Source organism: Orycteropus afer, unplaced genomic scaffold (genome assembly GCF_000298275.1).
Source record: "Orycteropus afer afer isolate SDZICR_OR568_19922 unplaced genomic scaffold, OryAfe1.0 scaffold00072, whole genome shotgun sequence".
In the NCBI taxonomy this organism is placed as follows: Eukaryota; Metazoa; Chordata; class Mammalia; order Tubulidentata; family Orycteropodidae; genus Orycteropus; species Orycteropus afer.
The window spans coordinates 5,412,227-5,432,397 of NW_006921659.1; the positions used below are offsets into that span (position 1 = coordinate 5,412,227).

A 20,171-nucleotide genomic window follows, 5' to 3' on the forward strand; every position below is an offset into this window, starting at 1 on the left:
GAGTTCTGCCTCTAGGAGGCCTCCTTTTGAGCCTGGCAGACTGGCCAAACTAGCCAATCACAGCATCATAACTCTAAGCACCTGAGAGAGAGTGGGAACCTCCTAGAACATTGTTTTGTGTCACTCCCAACAGAAATACTCCAGGTGGGCGACTTTAGCAATCAGGATCTCCTCAGTTGCTAATAGCAATTCCCACCTCGGAGTTTACAAAGACTTATGGGTAGAAAAGCCACACTAAGTAATTTACTACACCGCAATAATATATGTTAATTGTAGAAGAATTTAGAAAGTACAAAAGAAACAAAATAAAAAGACTAAAAATCACCTATATTTCCATTAGGAGGTCTGCTGTTGTAGTGCCTAAGGCATTTGACTGCTAACCACAAGGCTAATGGTTCAAACCCACCAGCCACTCCTTGGAAGGAAGGTTGGGCAATCTACTTCCATAGTGATACCACCTCGGAAACCCAAGGAGGGGTTGCTATAATTTGGAGCTGACTTGACGGTAGTGTGTTGCGTTTGTTTGTTTTATATTTCCATTATTTAGAGAAAACTACTACTACATTTTGGTGAATAATTTTCCAGAATTTTTTCCTATGCATAAAAAGTAAGACATGTAACACACACTGAGCAGTGACACGTACCTGGGCAATTGAAATTGTGCCATACAAGCTTATTTAAGAAGCAAAAATCTTCCTTTTGCAAGTGACTCTGGCACCCAGCACCAATACATGTTGGCTGCTCTTGTTTATTACCAATGTTATTATTAATTGTTGTTTAATTGTATCAAATGTTAAAAAATTTAAAATAATTATTTTATATAAGGCTTTTTGCCTTGAGTTGTTTAGAAAGTCTAAAAATACTCAGATTTTATTTTTTATCTTCTTTTTGTTACAGAATACTTCAGAAAGTCACAGCTGTGCCAGAAGTCTCTTAATGGCAGATCGAGTACAAATAGTTGTGATCCTCTCTGAGTTTTTTAGTTCCACATGGCGGGAAGCAAACTGTGCAAGTAGGTAATTCTTTCATTATCATGTAGTGGTTATGGTTTAGTGGTATTGATGTCAGATTCTATTTTAGTGAATTCTGGAATCTTTGAACTGGATAACACCTTTTATTTACTAAGTTGAAATAAATTATGGTTAGTATTATAGTTTATTAGTGATAAGTACTTGGGCAAATAATGGGAGAAAGTGTAGCAGTTAGAATAAGACCGGGGTTTGCCACTGATTGAAGAAGCTATGTTGGTGCAGTGCCTAAGGTATTTGACGCTAACCAAAAGATTGGTGGTTCAAATCCATTAGCCACTCGGCAGAAGGAAGACAGCGCAATCTAAATCTAAAGATTTACTGCCTCGGAAACCCAGTGGGGGTTGCTATGAGTCAGAATCAACTTGATGGTAATAGGTTTGGTTTTTTTTTTTGTTGTTGTTGTTGCTACTTAATGAGCCTTGGTGGCACATTGATCAAAGTGCTTGGCTGCTAACTGAACCCACTCTGTGGGAGAAAGATAAGGCAGACTGCTTCTATAAAGATCACAGCATAGGAAGCCCTATAGGGCAGTTCTACTCTGTCCTGTCCACTACCTGTCTATCAGTTTGTTGTATTATGGTTGCTTGCAAGTCGCTGTGAGGCTGGAAGCTATGCCACTGGTATTCACATACCAGCAGAGTCATCCATGGTGGACAGGTTTCAGCGGAGCTTCCAGACTAAGACAGACTTGGAAGAAGGAAAGGGCCACCCACTTCTCAAAGAACTGGCAAGTGAAAACCTTATGAATAGCAGTGAAGCACTGCCTGATATATTACTGGAAAACTTTATGAATAGCAGTGAAATATTATCTGATGCAGTGCTGAATGATGAGCCCCTCAGGTTGGAAGGCACTCAAAATATGACTGAGGAGGAGCTGCCTCCTTAAAGTAGAGTTGACCTTAGTGATGTGGATGGAATAAAGCTTTTGGGACCTTCTTTGTTAATGGGATTTGACTCAAAATGGAAGAAATAGCTGTATACATTCATTAATAATCAGAACATAGAATGTCTGATCTATGAATCTAGGAAAATTGGAAGTTGTCAGAAATGAAAGCGAATACATAAAGATTGACAACCTAGCATTAGTGAGCTGAAATGGACTGGTATTGGCCACTTTGAATCTGATAGTCATGTAGTCTTCTATGCTGAGAATGACAAATTGAAGAGCAATAGCATCACATTCATTGTCAAAAAGAACATTTCAAGATCTGTCCTCAAGTACACTGCTGTTAGTAATAGGATAATACACATACACCTACAAGGAAGACCAGTTAATACTACTATTACTTGAATTTATGCACCAACTACTAAAGCCAAAAAGAAAAAACTGAAGATTTTTACCAACTACTGCAGTCTGAAATTGACCAAACATACAATCAAGATATATGAATAATTATTATTGTTGATTGAAATGAGCAAATTGGAAACAAAGAAGAATCATTAGTAATTGGCAAATAATGGCCTTCATGATAGAAGGACTCCAGAGATCACATGGTAGAATTTTGCAAAACCAATGACTTGTTTATTACAAATACCCTTTTTTCAACAACATACATGATAACTGTACACTTGGACCTTGCCAGATGGCACACACAGGAATCAAATTGACTACATCTATGGAAAGAGGCGATGGAGAAGCTCAGTGTCATCAGCAAAAGCAAGGCCAGGAACAGACCATCAATTGCTCATATGCAAGTTCAAGTTGAAGCTGAAGAAAATTGAAACAAGTCAATAAGAGCCAAAGTATGACCTGATTATATCCCATTCAGATTTAGAGACCATCTGAAGAGTAGCTTTGACGCATTGAACACCAGTGACTGAAGACCAGATGAGTTGTGGGATGATATCAAGAACATCATATGTAAAGAAAGCTACAGTTCGTTAAAAAGACAAGAAAGGAAGAAAAGACCAAAATGGATGTCAGAAGAGACTCAAACTTGCTTTTGAGTGGAGAGTAGCAAAAGCAAGTGGAAGAAATGATGAAATAAAAGAACTGAACAGAAAATTTCAAAGAGCAGCTCAAGAAGACAAAGTAAATTATTATAATGAAATGTGCAAAGACCTATAGTTAGAAAACCAAAAGGGAAGAACACACACAGCATTTCTCAAGCTGAAAGAACTGAAGAAAAAACTCAAGCCTCGAATTTCAATGTTGAAGGATTCCGTGGGCAAAATACTGAATGGTTCAGGAAGCATCAAAAGAAGACGGAAAGAGTACACAGAGTCACTGTACCAAAGAGAATAGTTGATGTTCACCCATTTTACAAGGTAGCGTATGATCAAGAACCAGTGGTATTGAAGGAAGAAGTCCAAGCTGCACTAAAGGAATTGGCGAAAAACAAGGCTCCAGAAATTGACAGAATACTCACTGAGATGTTTTGACAAATGGATGCAGTGCTGGAGGTGCTTACGTGTTTATGCCAAGAAATTTGGAAGACAGCTACTTGGGCAGCAGACTGGAAGAAATCCATATTTGTGCCCATTCCAAAAAAAGGTGATTCAATAGAAGGCAAAAATTATCAAAGAATGTCATTAATATCACACGCAAGTAAATTTTTTGAATAGTGTTCAAAAACGGTCGCAGCAGTGTATCGACGTTCGGAAATTCGAGCTGGATTTGGAAGACAATGTAGAACAAGAGGTATCATTGCTGATGTCAGATGGATCTTTGCTGAAAGAATACTAGAAAGATGTTTCCCTGTGTTTTATTGACTATGCAAAGGCATTTGACTGTGTGGATCGTAAATTGTGGATAACATTGTGAAGAATGGGAATCCCAGAACACTTAATTTGTGCTCCTGAGGAACCTGTACATAGACCAAGAGAACAAGGGGATACTGCATTGTTTAAAATCAGGAAGGGTGTTGGGGTTGTATCCTTTCATCATACTTACTGAATCTGTATACTGAACAAATAATCTGAGAAGCTGGGCTAGATGAAGAAGAATGAGCATCAGGATTGGAGGAAGACTGATCTGCAACCTGTGGCATGCAGATGACATAACCTTGCTTGCTGAAAGTGAAGATGACTTGAAGCACTTACTGATGAAGATCAAAGACTACTGTCTTCAGTATGGATTACACCTCAACATAAACAAACAAACAAACAGAGTCTCCACAACTGGACCAGTAAGCAGCATCTTGATAAACAGAGAAAAGATTGAGGTTGTTGGGATTTCATTTTACTTGGATCCATAGTCAAAGATCCTGGAAGCAGCAGTCAGGAAATTAGACATCATATTGCACTGGGTGAATCTACTGCAAAAGACTTCTTTAAAGGGTTAAGGAACAAAGATGTCACTTTGAAGACTAAGGTGTACCTCATCCAAGCCATGGTATTTTCAGTCGCCTCATATGCGTGTGAAAGCCAGAGGGTGAATAAGGAAGACTGAAGAAGAGTTGATGCCTTTGAATTGTGGTGTTGGCAAAGAATACTGAAAATACCATGGACTGCCCAAAGACCAAACAAATCTGTCCTACAAGTTCAGCCAGAATGCTTCTGAGAAGCAAGACTAGCCAGGCTTTGTGTCACGTACTTTGGTCATGTTGTCAGAAGGGACCAGTCCCCTGGAGAAGGATATCATGCTTGGTAACATGGAGGTTCGGCAGAAAAGGGGAAGACACACAGTGAGATGGATTGACGCAGTGAGTATAATGGTCGGCTCAGGCATAGCAGGGATTGTGAAGATGGTGCAGGACCAGGCAGTGCTTTGTCCTGTCGAATACAGGGTTGCTGCGATTCGGAATCTACTCGACGGCAGTGGGTTTGGTGGTTTTAGTTTTGCCACTTCTTAGATGTATCTTGCTAGCTGTCAACTTTGGTCAAGTAACTTCCCCTGTCGAACTTCAGTTTCTTCATCTGTAATTTGATGGCTATAATGGAACCTACCTTATACCATTGTTTCGAGGATTAAATTAAATAAAATTTTCAAAGCATTTATTAGCTCATTGCCTGGCATGTAGTTAATGCTCAAGAAATACAAACTGCTTAATACAACAATAATTATGCTGATAATAATAATCTGTCAAATGATGATGCATTTCCTAGCTTTGCAGGTTTGTCCACATGTTTGTGTAATGAGATCAATTTTCAGATATTGTTTGGAAAATTAAAATTACTATTTCAATTCAGAAGTGTTTTTAAATAATAACTGTGTGCTAGGTGGGAGCTCTGGTAGTGTAGTGCCTAAGGCATTTGACTGCTAACCAGAAGGCTGGTGGTTCAAACCCACCAGCTACTCCTTGGAAGGAAGGTTGGGCAATCTACTTCCGTAGCGATACTGCCTTGGCAACCCAAGGAGGAGTCACCATGAGTCAGATTCAACTTGACGGGTAGTGTGTTGCCTTGTTTCGTTGTTGTGTAGGCAGTTCTTGTTTCTTGTCTTTCAAGCCTTAAAATTTTGCAAAGGAGAGATACATTTACACATACAACCTAAGGCAAATAAATGCCTTAATAAAATTATGAAGTCCTTTGGGGAAATGGAAAATAATCTTACTTGGGGAGGGGTTGAGATGAGTCCTAGAGGAGCACGTTTTGAATTAGTTCTTAGTAGAGATCAGAAGGGCATTGCAGATACAGAGACATTATGTTCAAGGCACAGAAGTATAAATGGGATAGTGATGATCCAGGGACCGAGAAGCATAACAGCAGATAAAATTGGAAAGGAAAGATAAGACCTTGACTGATAGGAATTTAGCGTTTAGGCCAGCGTTTTTCAAACTGCCTAAACACCAGCATGTGCTTAAGGAAGGGTTGCATACTATAATATCTTTGTGGTTTTTTGGTTTTGAGAAGTCCTGCAAGTTTATAAAAAAGAAAAAACCTATCTTTTAAATATCATTTAACCTAGCACTTGCTAGGCTTTTTTTCTTTTAAAATAAAACTCCAGAGACGTTTTTTTCAAGGAATGCCATTGGAAGAGAAAAGAAGAGGCAAGTAAGGATGTTATTATGTAGTTTAGGCAAGAAGCAAAGAAAATACTATGTAGGGCAGGAGCAGTGGAAATAGAAAGGATAGGATAGATTTAAAACAAACATACAAACAACAGACTTTGTGCCTGTAAGTCATTAAGCAATTTAACTTTTGTAAAAACTTGTCCTTTTACTTAATTCATATAAAGAAAAACTGTTAATGAAAAAAAGATCCCCTATCAAGTTTCTTTTCCTTGACTGTATACTATGGTTTATTTTAATTTTACTTGTATTAATTTAAATTTCTGGTACTTTGAACAGAGTACTGTTGGCTGATCTTTGTTTTGGTTTTAGCACAATCTTTACTTTTATGTATTTTTAGAGAGGGGAACTAGATGGCTGAATGGGCAGGAAAGGAAGGATGACTTAATCTTCACTGTATTTACAGCTGAACTTTTTAGATTTTATGCCATGTGCATTTAATACCTATTTAAAAATATATAAAATTTAAAATTGAACAGATGAGTATTTGTGTATTAGATATAGTCAGAGAGGTTGACTATTTACTTTTCCAGGATTATGTAGTTTAAAAAATTATCTTCAAAGAATTGTATGATACATGGCTACCACTATTGAATGGTTTGATCAAAGATTCTATGGAAGAATCCTTATCAAAAGGGAAAAATGTGGTACAGAATTTCAAATTTTCATGGACTCCAGATTTTCTGGAACCATAGATGTTAGATGAGCTATTGCCCTGAGATAATCTTTAAACTTTAAACCAAAAATATCCCTTGAGGTATTCCTAAAATCAAACAGTAGTTTAGCTTAACTAGTGAAGGGTATTTACCTTGAACATTGTGCTGTTGTAAGATCTATCTATATGGGATGAACTTAATAACAGTAACTCGAAAACTTAGATAGGAGCCTTAGGGGGCAGTAAGTTTATGTTAATAGAAGTGGTACAACTCAGAAAAGGAGGGTGAAAATAGTGGCATGACTTAAAGAATGTAATCAGTGTCACTGAAATGTGCATGTTCTGGTTACCTAGTGCCTCTCTGGCATGAAATATATACCACAAATGGGATGGTCTTAACAAACAGGAGTTTATTCTTACAATTTGGAGGCTTTAAGTCCAAGTTCAAAGTGCCAGGCTCTAGGGGCTGGATGATAGCCCCTCAACCTTGGGGTCCAGCTCTGCCTCCTATTCCCGGCCCACTGGAACTAGAGGCGTTTCTTCACTCAGACAGCTGTTGGCTGCTGAGGCTGAGAAGCCCCAAGGTTGACAAGTAAAAAGTCACAGTCCCAATGTTACCAATCCACATAGCAGACCATTAACTTAAGTCCACTCTAAGTCCGCAGGTCGGCAGAGCATAGCAGGCTGCTGAGCAATGACACGGCTACATGTAGGGTCCAAGCATGCCAAAGGCTAGAGACTATTCCCAAGGCTTCTGCTTAAATACAGGAAGCAGACCACATTCCCTAAGACAGATACTCAGCTGCTCCTAGTAGATTCCACCATGGAGTTGATTATCAGTCTCATCATGGGGAATATTACATCCAGCTGCCCAGCCACTCAGCCAGGCCCAGCCAAGTTGACACAAAAACATAACCACCATAGTGCATATAGAAACTGTTGAATTGGTGTATGTTCTGTGATTTTCAACAGCAACAACAAAAATTATCCAAAAAATTGTCTAACATTCATTGATATATTCACATTTTAAAATTTCTTAAGTCTATCCCGTATTTTAAATTGAAATAAAATATTTCTATAAACTTGTATTCCCTAAATTCTTAGCTGTTTTCTCTTTATTCAGTGCTGGCATTGTTCTAAAATTATTTTAGCTAGAATCTGGTAATGCTTACCCAGTCGCTTGGAAGCACTTCTAAATGTGCTCTGCATAGCTTTTTAATAAAGATAATATGAAATTTTTCCAAAAGCTTAAATGAATTTAAGGGACTATCAGAATTTTTGTAAATATATTATTAAAAACATATATTTTAAATTATTAAAATTAATGCACTGCCATAAACCACTTTTCCATTTTTCTTGATCTAATGTGAAGTAGGATTGACACTTAGTCACTACAGTTAGTGGTTGATGAAAAGAAAACTAGGAACCCAACAGAGGAGAGACTGCCATCCCTGTACCACTCCTGTTCTTTCTCTCTCTAGAATTCCTGTGTCTTTGAATGGTATCGGTTTGGGTATGATATTAGTTACTAGAAATCGATGGAAAGACAAAAAAAGTGATAAGAACTCAACATTTCCTACTCACTTTACAAGTAACATGGAAATTAAGTATTCCTTAAGGAGAATGACTGCTAAGAAATAAAGTATATTAATGATTTTTTTCTTGTGTAGAATTTTAAAACTGTCAGAAGGGTATTGTTGGCATAGGGAAAGCATTGTTACTGAGAGTTTTCTTCCTGATCTTAAACCCATGTGACAGTTGAATGATTAGCAGAATGACCAGATTTTATGAGACCATGGACTCTTTTATGGTAAAGTGTTTTGGTCCTTTGCTTAGCAGCATCCATTATGGAGTAGTATTGTAATAAGATGGACCATGTAATTATCTGTTCAGATATTTGTTCTTAGACACTGAACACCCACCCTTTATGTACAGCCTTCTCTGTGTACAGTGATCTAGGTGATAATTTATGAGCACAGCGATGCCACTGAACCACTGTGTAATCCTGATGTACGTTCCAATTCGTCAATGAAAAATTAACTTTCAACTAGTACGTGTAACTTAAAAACCTGCTGCCATCAAGTCCCTTCTGACTCAAAGTGACCCTGTAAGTCAGAGCAGAACTGCCCCATAGGATTTCCAAGGCTGTAAATGTTTACAGAACTCAACTGCCTCATCTTCTTCCTGTAGAGCAGCTGATGGGTTCAAACCACCAACCTTTTGGTTAGCAACCAAATGCCTTAAGCATGTGTTTCAGTTCTTTGAAAAATCAGTAATAAAACTTAATGGCTAGCAAGAAGGTCATTAACCAGAACCCCACTTTCCAAAATTTGACCTTAATGGAAATGTACTAAGCATTAGACTCACTTATTTGTAGTTTATAATTTAAAATGTCTTCACTTTCATGTTCATTAAGCTTAATTATGTGGTTCAAGCACCAAGTCCTCACAGTTTATACCATATTTTCTGAGATTTTCACTATTTTTCAGAAATTGACAATTATCTCTGTTGTTTTCTGTAACACTGGTTTTTTAAAAAACAGCAGAGATCTTTATACAGAATTCCAGTAGATGCCAAATACTTTAAAGATACATAATTTCTGTTATGATAAGTAGTTTTCTTTGTAAGGTCTTAACTTGATTCTCTGACACCTTTAAAAATGCCTCTTGGGCTGGTAGCTGGGCCCTACTGAGAAAGAAGCCTCACTAATCTGCCCTTGATGAGGCTCCATTGATTGTCTGAGATGAAGAAAATTCATAATAACCACTTAACTGAATGCTTGTAGGATGCTTTATTATTACTAATATTCCTTAGCTTTTTAATTTCTAATAATGTATAGCTTCTCACTGTTTTTAGCCATATGTTCCAATTCCTGTAAATGTATAAAAGACAAATTTTACTGTAATTCCTTTGTTTTGAATCAAAAAGTCACAGATCTTTAATAATGAAGACATTTTTAACCCCATTTGTATAAATGAACTCCTTTGTACTTTATAATACCACTGTCTAATGATCATTGAAAAAATTTTGATGATATTACGTTAATATAGTACTCAACAAGATGGCCAGTCCACGTTAGCTTTCAGCTTAATTTTTAAATTATTTTAAGTAAAAAGGAATGGCTGTCAGTAAAACACAAGAGATTTAGTTCTTTTGTCCTTCAGTGACGCGTTCCTTAGAAATTATCTATTTATAAAGAAATTATTGCTTTGTGTGTGTAGATGAGATTTTTTTTCATAGTCCTGTGCTTTGTACTGCTTTTGCAGGTTGTATAGGGACATGTATACCCAGTTCATCCCTATATTGTACATGTCGGGTATCATGACACAGCTTCTTGTATCACAGATGTACAGTTGCCAAGGATAAAATTACTTCCCTGGAAAACATCAACTATAAACACTGCAAATCTTTGCAGTGTTTTCTTAGGAGCTCTGGTGGTGTAGTGCCTAAGGCACTTGACTGCTAACCAGAAGGTTAGTGGTTCAAACCCACCAACCACTCCTCAGAAGGAAGGTTGGGCAATCTACTTCTGTGAAGATACTGCCTCGGAAACCCAAGGAGGGGTTGCTATGAGTCAGAGATGACTTGACAGCACATAACAGCAACAGTATACTAAGATTCTGTATATGTGTAAATGTGTTCATCTTAGTTTATACTTACTCTGCGCCATTCATAGAAGAATCACTAGTAGTTGGAAAATACGGCCTTGGTGATAGAAGTAACGCTGGAGATCACATGATAGAATTTTGCAAGACCAGTAACTTACCCATTGCAAATAACCTTTTTTCAACAACACAAATGGTGGCTATACATGTGGACTTCGCCAGACAGAGTACACAGGAATCAGATTGACTACATCTGTGCCAAGATGCAATGGAGAAGCTCTGTATCTTCAGCCAGAAGAAGGCCAGGAGCTGACTGTGGAACAGACCATCAGCTGCTCATACGCAAGTTCAAGTTGAGGCTGAAGACAATTCAAACAAGCCCACAAGAGCCAAAATATGACCTTGATTATATCCTTCCTGAATTTAGAGACTGTCTGAAGAATAGATTTGATGCATTGAACACCAGTGACTGAAAACCACAGGAATTGTGGGATGACATCAAGAACATCATCCATAAGAAAGGTCATTAAAAAGGCAGGAAAGAAAGAAAAGACCAAAATGGATGTCAGAAGAGACTCTGAACTTTGCCCTTGAATGGAGAGTAGCTAAAGCGAATGGAAGAATCGACAGGATGAAAGAGCTGAACAGATTTCAAAGAGCAGCTTGAGAAGACAAAGTCAGTTATTATAATGCATTGTGCAAAGACCTGGAATTAGAAAACCAAAAGGGATGTACAGGAAGCAGACCACATTCCAAAGGCAGCTACTCAGCTGCTTGTGGTAGATCCCACCATGGAGTGGATTGCCAGTCTCATCATGGGGAATAATTACCACCAGCTGCCCAGCCACTCAACCAGGCCCAGCCAAGTTGACATACAAATATAACTAGCACAATAATTCAAAACGGTTGCAGCAGACAGAGAACTTCCAGAAATGCAGGCTGGATTCAGAAGAGGAAGTGGAGCGCGGGATATCATCGCTGATGTCAGAAAGATCTTAGCTAAAAGCAAAGAATACCAGAAAGATGTTTACTTGTGTTTTATTGATCATGCAAAGGCATTCACTTGTGTGGATCATAGCAAATTGTGGATAACATTGAGAAGAACGGGAATTCCACAACACTTGATTGTACTAATGAGGAACCTATATATAGACCAGGAGGCTGTCATTCGAACAGGACAAGGGAATACTGCATGGATTAAAATCAGGAAGGGAGTGCATCAGGGTTATATCTTTTAACCATACTTATTCAATCTGTATGCTGAGCAAATAATCCAAGAAGCTGGACTGTATGAAAAAAAATTGTGGCATCAGGATTGGAAGAAGGCTCATTAACAACCTGTGATACACAGATGACACAACTTTGCTTGCTGAAAGTGTGGATGACTTGGAGCACTTTGAAGATTAAAGACTACAGTCTGTAGTATGGATTACACCTCAATATAAAGAAAACAAAAATCCTCACAATTGGACCAGTAAGCAGTATCACGATAAATGGAGAAAAGACTGAAGTTGTCAAAGACTTCTTATTACTTGGTTCTACAATCAACACCAATGAAAGCAGCAGTCAAGACATCAAAAGACATATTGCATGGGGAGGAAGTGGGAGGGGAGCTGTGGCATTGTGGTAAACTGTGGTCAATGACATGCGACAAAGTATATGTGAACTGCTGTATGGAAAGCGAATTTGTTCTGTAAATCTTCACCCAAATCACAATTAAAAAAAAAAAAAAGACATATTGCATTGGACAGATTTGTTTCAAAAGATCTCTTTAAAGTGCTGAAGAGAAAAGATAATCTTGAAGACTAAGATGCACCTAACCCAAGACATGGTATTTTCAGTCACCTCATATGCATGTGAGAGTTGGACGATGAATAAGGAAGAACGAAGAAGAGTTGATGCTTTTGAGTTGTGGTGTTGGTGAAGAATGCTGAAAGTACCATGGATTGCTAAAAGAACTAACAAATCTGTCCTGAAAGAAGTGCAGCTGGAATGCTCCTTAGAAGCAAGAATGGCCAGAGTTTGTCTCACCTACTTTGGTCATGTTGTCAGAAGGAACCATTCTCAGGAGAAGGATGTCATGCTTGGTAAAGTGGAGGGTCAATGAAAAAGGGGAAGGCCCTCAACAAGATGGATTGACACACTGGTTGCAGCAATGGGCTCAGGTGTAGTAGGGGTCATGAGCCTGGCATAAGATTGGGGTAGTGTTTTGTTTTGTTGTATAAGGTTGCAGTGAGTCTGAGATGACTCGATAGCACGTAACAACAACAACATATTTTAACTTTTTGAAAGTTGATGGATTGAGTAACATTTTTAAATAGTAAAGAAAAATGGTATAATGGAGACTTAATTGGAAGTCCTGGATAGTATATTTTGTATTCCAGTGCCTTCCTAAGTGTATGATCCTTGGTAGATCACTTTATTCCTCTGGCTTAATTTCCTCATTTTTAAAGTGATCCCTTATTAAAAAAAAAAGGTGATCCCTCAGGTTTTTAAATGATAGGACAACTGGTTAGACTGGGCCCTACCTCCTTGAGAAGATAAATCTGCGGAGAATGTAAAGTACTGTGTTTCTATGCAGATAATGCAGGCACTATACATTTTATTGCAAACTGCACAGCCTTCCTGTACATGTTTCCTATGTGTGCTGTGCACATTATATGAGTGCATGTTATTTATGTGGGTGCATTATTTGCAAAAAACACCATCACAATTCAAAGAGGGAAAAGAATCTAGGAACAGTGCGTACAACAGCAGGGTCCTGTGTACACCAAGTGTAGCCGAAACTCTGCACAAGGAGCTTCCAGGAAGGTGAATGGGGCTGAATTCCAGCTTGGCTTCTGGAGGCAGGAGTGCCTTTTTGTAATTTTCTCACTCAGAGGGGGTGTCTTTTTCTAATTTTCACAAAGCAGTTTTAATGTTCTAGTTGTTGCCTTGTTCACCAGGTGTTTCATCTTGGTTGCCTGCTCTGATCAGTTGGTAGTTACGGCCTGAATCCCTGTGGTGTAAAATAGCAAGCATTGCTAATCTGTCTTTAATGGGTAGAGGGAGGAGTGGTGGCATGTGACCTCGAATCTTGGTAGTAGTTTGGGATGTAGATGTAACTATTTTATTTATTTTGAGGGGTATGAGAGCACAGGCTCAGGAATCAAATTGAGTAGGAATTCCAGCTTTTCACTTACAGCTGTGTGACCTTGGCAACCTACTTAGTTTCTCTAAACTTCTGTTTTCTTTTTTATAAAATGGAGATAATGATAGTTCTTGCCTCAGAATTGTTGCAAGGATTAAATGAGCAAATGTGTTCAAAGTACAAGCCTGGAACACACAAGTACTCAGTAAATGTTAGCTTTCACTGTAGCAGGTGTTTGTTATAGTGGGTATCTCTTAGTGTGTCATGTCCTACAGTCACATATTTAGTCTCTTACTTACCCAATTCTTTTTGTGTTTCCACCTTTCTCTTGCGTTATTACAGTAGCTTTCTCTCCTGTCTTTCCACTCCTAGTTGCAAGAAATCAAATTAGATGATCCTGAATTTCTGACAAGGTGGGACATCTGTGAAATTAAGGAGGACAATATTGGAGACTAGAGAACAGAAAATATTTGGAGCATCCTTTCTTGAGCAATTGGTAGGGCATCTGCAAAGATTAGTGGAGACCAGAAAGCAAGAATTTGAGTGGAGTCCCTTTATTGTAATTTTATAATTTTCTATAATAGTATCCTATAACCAGAATAAGGAGCCCTGGTGGTGCAATGGTTAAGCACTTGGGTGCTAACCAAAGGTCCACCAGCTTCTCCATGGGAGAAAAGAGCTGGCAGTGTGCTCTGATAAAGAGTCTAGCCTTGGAAACCCTCTCAGGCAGTTCGCTGTCACATGGGGTCACTGTGAGTGGAAAATTGACTTGATGGCATACAACAATAGCGTCATAACCAGATGTGGGAGTAGAGAGAATATGGAGGCTGTCATGGTTGGAAATGTTTGTGAGCATGAGGAGGGTAGAGAGGGCAAGGATTCTAGGGCACTGTGAGATGGTTGATTGCACGTTCCAGGATACACAGCAAGGCTGTTGAACCTAGATAGAGGTTGAATATACAGGAAGAGGTGAAGACAAAGGGAGGGTGAAGAATAGGAATGATGGAGATGGATAAATAAGTTGTGGCTGATTAATACATAGAAAACAATGCAAAGGAATGAACTTGAACTGCAAGTATCAACATGAATAAATCTCAGAACACAATGCTGAGCAAGAGTAACACGTGGCACAGGAATACCATTGATGTAAGGTTTTTAACAACATGCAAAGCAATTCTGTTTATTTCCAGACTTGACTTTAACCCTTTCTATATTGTAGTAAGGAGCTCTGGTAGCATAGTGCCCAAGGCACTTGACTGCTAACCAGAAGGCTGGCGGTTCAAACCCACCAGCTACTCCAGGGAAGGAAGGTTAGGCAATCTACTTCTGTAGTGATACCGCCTCGGAAAGCCAAGGAGGGGTCGCTATGAGTTGGGTCTGACTCCATGGCACATAACAACAACAACATATTTTAGTCACAAGTCTCATCATCTTGTTTCTTGGGTTCCCAACTCATGATAAATTAGAAAGAACAGCTTTTATAACATGCCCTAGTAGATAAAGAAATGACTCATTAGTAAAGATGGAAGAGACAAAGAACTAATAAATGTGATACAAAAAAAGATCCAAAAGCAGATAAATTGTGGTAAAATTAATGCAGGGTGCACTGTCCTACAGCAGCTCTGGTGGTGCAACAGTTAAGCACTTGGCTACTAACTGAAAGATTGGTGGTTCAAACCCACCCAGCTCCATGAGAGAAAGATCTGCCAGATCTGTAAAGCTAACAGCCTAGAAAACTCCATGGGGCATTTCTGCTCTGTCTCGCACAATGACTCAAAAATTGACTCAACAACACATAACAAGAGTCCTAAGTCTAAATAGCACTGTGAGTACCGCTATTAAAGCATTTGCTATCTGATGTTCATAATGACCTAGAACTATCAAGAATCAATTTTATTTGGTATACTGCTTTTATTAAGAGAGGACAATATGTGATAATTTTAAGATTTCCTTAAAATGGTTATGATTTTTTAAAAAGTTTAGAAACTAAAAGGGTGTTACAGTTTGAATTGTATCCTCCTAAAAGGTATATTGAAGTCTGTGACTGTTAGGGTTGTGTGTCAGCTTGGCTGAGCATGTTTTTGAGTGGCTGGGCAGCTGGATGTAGTTATTCCCCATGATGAGACTGGTAATCAGCTCCCTGGTGGAATCTATTGGAGAAGCTGAGCAGCTGCCTTGGGGATGTGGTCTGCTTCCAGTACATAGGGAGAGGTTTTGAGAAAGGTCTCTGCAGCTTTTGGCATGCTTGAACCCTGCATGTAGCTGAGTCATCATTCATCATCCTGCCATGTTGTCTGCCAATCTTGGAACTATTAATGGACTTGAATCAGTGTCCAGCTGTGTAGTTTGATCATCTTGGAACTGTGTCTTTTTACTTATTGACCTTGGGTTTGCCAGCCTCAGCAGCTAACAGCTGCCTGACTTAAGAAAAGCCTCCAGCTTCAGTGGGCCAGGAGCAAGAGGCACAGTCCAAGATTGAGGGGCTTTCACACAGTCCCTAGAGCTTGGCACTTGGAACGCAGACTTCTAGCCTCCTAAACTGTAAGAGACTAAATCCCTCTTTGTTAAGCCCACCCACTTGTGGTATTTTCTGTTAGAGAAACACAAAGTGACCAAAAGAAAATCCTAATTCCTGTACCTAGTGAATGTGAGCTGGTTTGGGGAAACAGGGTCTTTCTTTGAAGATGTGATCAGTAAAATCATAGCAGAGTAGGGTGGGTCCTAGTCCTAATCTCTTTCAAGTGGCATCTTATAAAAGGGGAGAACAGACATGGAGACAGGGTCACAAACACGAGGGGGAAGACAGACACCGTGTGCTGATGGAGGCGGATGCATCTGTAACCAGCAAAGGAACACCAAGGATTGACGATAGCCATGGAGACACATGGAACAGTTCTTCCCTCAAAACCCTCTGAAGGATTCAACATGACTGATACCCAGATTTGGACTTCTAGCCTCAAGAACAATGAGAAAATAACTTTCTATTGTTTGAAGACACCCACTTTGTATATTTTCTTACGGCCACCCTAGCAAACTAAGACAAGAGGAAAGCTTCATGTATTTGTAAAATTCTCATATTGTAAAACACATCATGCTTGTTTGAATAAAGTTACAAAGTATGAAACAGGAGATGGGAGCTTGAGAGATGAATGACAGCATATAATTGTTGCTTGAGATATTTTTATCTTTTTTTCTTTTTTTCCAGATTGTTTAACAAACAACAGTCAAGAATTATCAAACAGCACAGTGTATTTCCTTGAGCTGTTTAATCGTACCTTGACCTGCTTTGAGCAAAACCTTCAGGTATTTTATATGTGATACATGAAGTTAAAATGCTGGCTGTTTAAGTGAATAATAACTAATTCTGATTATTATAGCATTAATTGTTGATATTTATCTGCATATATCATATGGAGGAGTTAGTGGAACTAGATTTCTGCTCTTAAGTTTTTATTAGTCCTTAGGCAAAGCACTAAAACTTCAATTTTCTCATTTGTAATGTGGGGATAGTTAGTATTTACCTTCCCTACCTTCAGGTGTTTTGTAGTGAGGGTACAGTGACATAATGAGTGTGGAAATATTAAGGCCTGGAATTGTTTAATTAAAGCATATTGTTCTTTCTGTCATTTCTTACTTTCACTTATGCAATAATAAGATACTTTATTTTACAGTGTGTTGTGATTCTGTCTGTCTACAGGAAGCTTATTCTTTGCTTCAGTATTTGCTTCAATTTATTTTACCTACTTTAAAAGGCACTCTTTAGTAAGGTAATCTTGAGTATTGAATTATGATATAAAAGGTAACCCTAAGAATCCTTTTCTTACTGATTTTTATTTTCTTCATCTCTGACTCTTAAAGTTTGGTATTGGAATTTTACTGGTGGGGGGGCATTGGAATTGAAATGCTGATAAAATTGTAGTTTTGACACTTAACAAGTAAGAAATGCTCACAAATAGATGGGTATGTTTAGGGTATAAGTGTGCATGATTTCCTGTTTAATGAATGTGGCCATACAGAGTAATAAATTTCCCTAACAATAATGAAAATTATTAGAAGAGCATATGTTCTGCAGGATTCTGATAGGTGGCCCATTAACAAAAGGGTTTAGTATCCTAGTAAGTTTGGGAAATGCTTTACTACAAGGCAAGGAGTTTCCTTTTATGGAAGCTTTGCGGTAGTTGCATGTGCCATTTTTGCTTTTGTTTCACTGGGGCAGCTGGGTGGCCGTGTACCATGCTGAAACTCAGACAGGCTCTGGGCTCTTAAAAGAAGGGGCCATTTGGTATGGGAGACAGTTAATAGGTTCTGACGCATTGGTGCAATTTAAAGCCGCAATGACCCTATTTTCTTCTTCCCTTTCTCATACTCTGGTCTTCAAAAGAAAAATACTAAGTACTCAAATGTGTCAGGGGGAGGTGGAGAAATAAAGCTCCACCTCCTACAAAGGGGAGCATCTACTTAAATTACTTGACAGTCTTCTATAAGGACATGTGTCTCTTCCTCCACATTTATTTATCTATAGTGTATCTATACCAATAGCATAGTGGCTAAGGCCCTTGACTGCTAACCAGAAGGCTGGTGGTTCAAACCCACCAGCCACTCCTCGGAAGGAAGGTTGGGCAATCCTACTTCCGTAGTGATACTGCCTCGGAAACCCAAGGAGGGGTCGCTATGAGTGGAGGCCGACTCGACGGCACATAACAACAACAACAACAAATCTATACCAATATGAATTGATGGATATTTATTTTATATTTGGGGTTAAAATTCTTTAAGGTTCTCTCTAATTTGCTGAATGATTTCTTTTTCATTAAGACATTTGACTGATATCTCAGTTTGTCTCCTGTGAACCATTGCTTGGTTGTTTTATTTTGTGTTCCTGAGACTAGTGGTTGTTCCATGTTCATTGTTAGGCTCACTTTTCTTTCTTACGTGCTCAGTGTGTGGCAGGATGGTTTTACCAGGCTGGGAGGGTAGACGAAATCTCTGCATACAGTGTTTGGTTTTGGGAGCTTGGCCTCTGAGAGCTCTCTCAACAGGCAAGTGATCACTTACTCAGCTAACAGGTATGTACTGGGCACTGATTATGTGCCGGACAGTGTTCTGGGCACTGAGGGTAGAATGGTGAACAAGATAAGATTTATATTCCCGTGAACTTACGTTCTAGTAAGAATGGAACTAGTAACAAACAATTAAATAAGATAATTAAGAGTAATCAGTCCTGGAGTGGGCAGTATACTACTTTAGATAGAGTGGGCTGGGAAGACTTCTCTGAAGAGGTGGCTTTTGAGATGCAGCATGGTGTAGGAACTGACTGCGCAGCAGACTTGTTCTTGAAAAGACAGGTGTCATCTAGAAGTGGAAAAGACATAGATTAATATAATATTTTATATATTATATCCACTGCCTTTATTTTTTATTATAAAATACTTTGATATTTGTCTCATTTTTGTTGACGGTAAAAATATAATTATGAGCCTTAGAGTAAGAAGGATGGGTGTGGATATAGTTTTGATGCCTTTTCCCATTAAAAAAAAAAAAGTGCTGTTTGTCTAAATAAGGCAAACTTTGGTGTTGAAGTGAGTGCAAGGATGAACATGTTTTATTTATTTATTGAGAGAAGGATAAATCAGTGCAGATATGTAAATGACAAGATTCGTAGTGCCTAAGCATTTGACTGCTAACCAGTAGGCTGGCAGGTCAAACCCACCAGCCATTCCGCAGAAGGAAGATTGGGCAGTCTACTTCGGTAACAATGTATTGCCTTGGAAACCCAAAGGGGGTAGCTATGAGTTAGAATCAACTTGATGGCAGTGAGTTTGGTTTGGTTTTTGGAATGTGACATATGAATTAGTGGAGTCCACAGTTAACACTGGCTAGCAGAGTGGTTTTCAGAATTTAAGGGCATGTAGAAAGTGCCAGATATTTTGCTGTGTGCTTCATGTACCTCAGGTCTCTAATCCGTAAGACCTGTAATACAAGTGGGAGTAGCTGTCTGTTATAGATGATGAAACTGAGACACACAGGGATTTCGTAACTTGCCCGACATCACAGGTCAGCACTTTAACACGACATACTGTTTTCTGTCCTCTAGGAGAATAAATAGCTTATATTAAAGACATATACTGTGTATAATGTTTATTGTGTGTATTAATGTCCTTTTTAATTTTAGGAAAGTTCACACAGTCTTCTACAGCCAAGAAATTACTCAGAGGTATGCAAAAACTGTCTCACAGCATACAAAACTCTGAGCAGTGTGTACAATGACATGCAAAAAATGAATGAACTTGAGAATAAGGCTGAATCTGGAAAACATTTGTGCATTGACGTGGAAGACGCAGTAAGTGCCTCACTTTCGATTTGATGCCTATTTTGCGTTGTTGTTGAATGTGCTGCCATATTCTTACCCCTCATGGAGGTACGTTGGGATCTGCATATGCTGTCTTCAACCAGAAATGACTAGTTACAAAGGTGATACAGTTTTACAGTATCCTGGTGTATCAAAATAAAATGGAAATCAGTGAGGTACTTGGTAAGTGAGTTGATACTTTGGCACACTTTGTTTTTCAAATTGGATAATATGTACCATTTTCAAAGGCATGGGAGTTATTTTATGTGTACATTTCTGGTTCTTGGGCATTCATTGTTTCATTCAAACAATCTCTAGGTTTTGCTACAGTGTGTTTCTAAAGCCATTCCTCAATCACTTCCTCTCCCATTACCTTATTTACTTATTATAATCTTTACATCTGTCACTTTCTGAAAATATTTTTTTACTTATTTAATCAGTCTTTCATC

At 38.6% G+C, this 20,171-nt stretch overlaps 1 protein-coding gene across 1 annotated transcript in view; it reads left to right on the forward strand.

Annotated features, from left to right (window-relative positions):
• OSTM1 (osteoclastogenesis associated transmembrane protein 1) overlaps positions 1-20,171 on the forward strand; it is a 32,508-nt gene that overhangs the window by 6,941 nt on the left and 5,396 nt on the right. Inside the window, exons 2-4 of the mRNA XM_007940829.2 lie at positions 898-1,012; positions 16,579-16,676; positions 19,546-19,713. Of these exons, the coding sequence (XP_007939020.1) occupies positions 898-1,012; positions 16,579-16,676; positions 19,546-19,713 (381 nt within the window). The remainder of the gene's footprint in view (positions 1-897; positions 1,013-16,578; positions 16,677-19,545; positions 19,714-20,171) is intronic.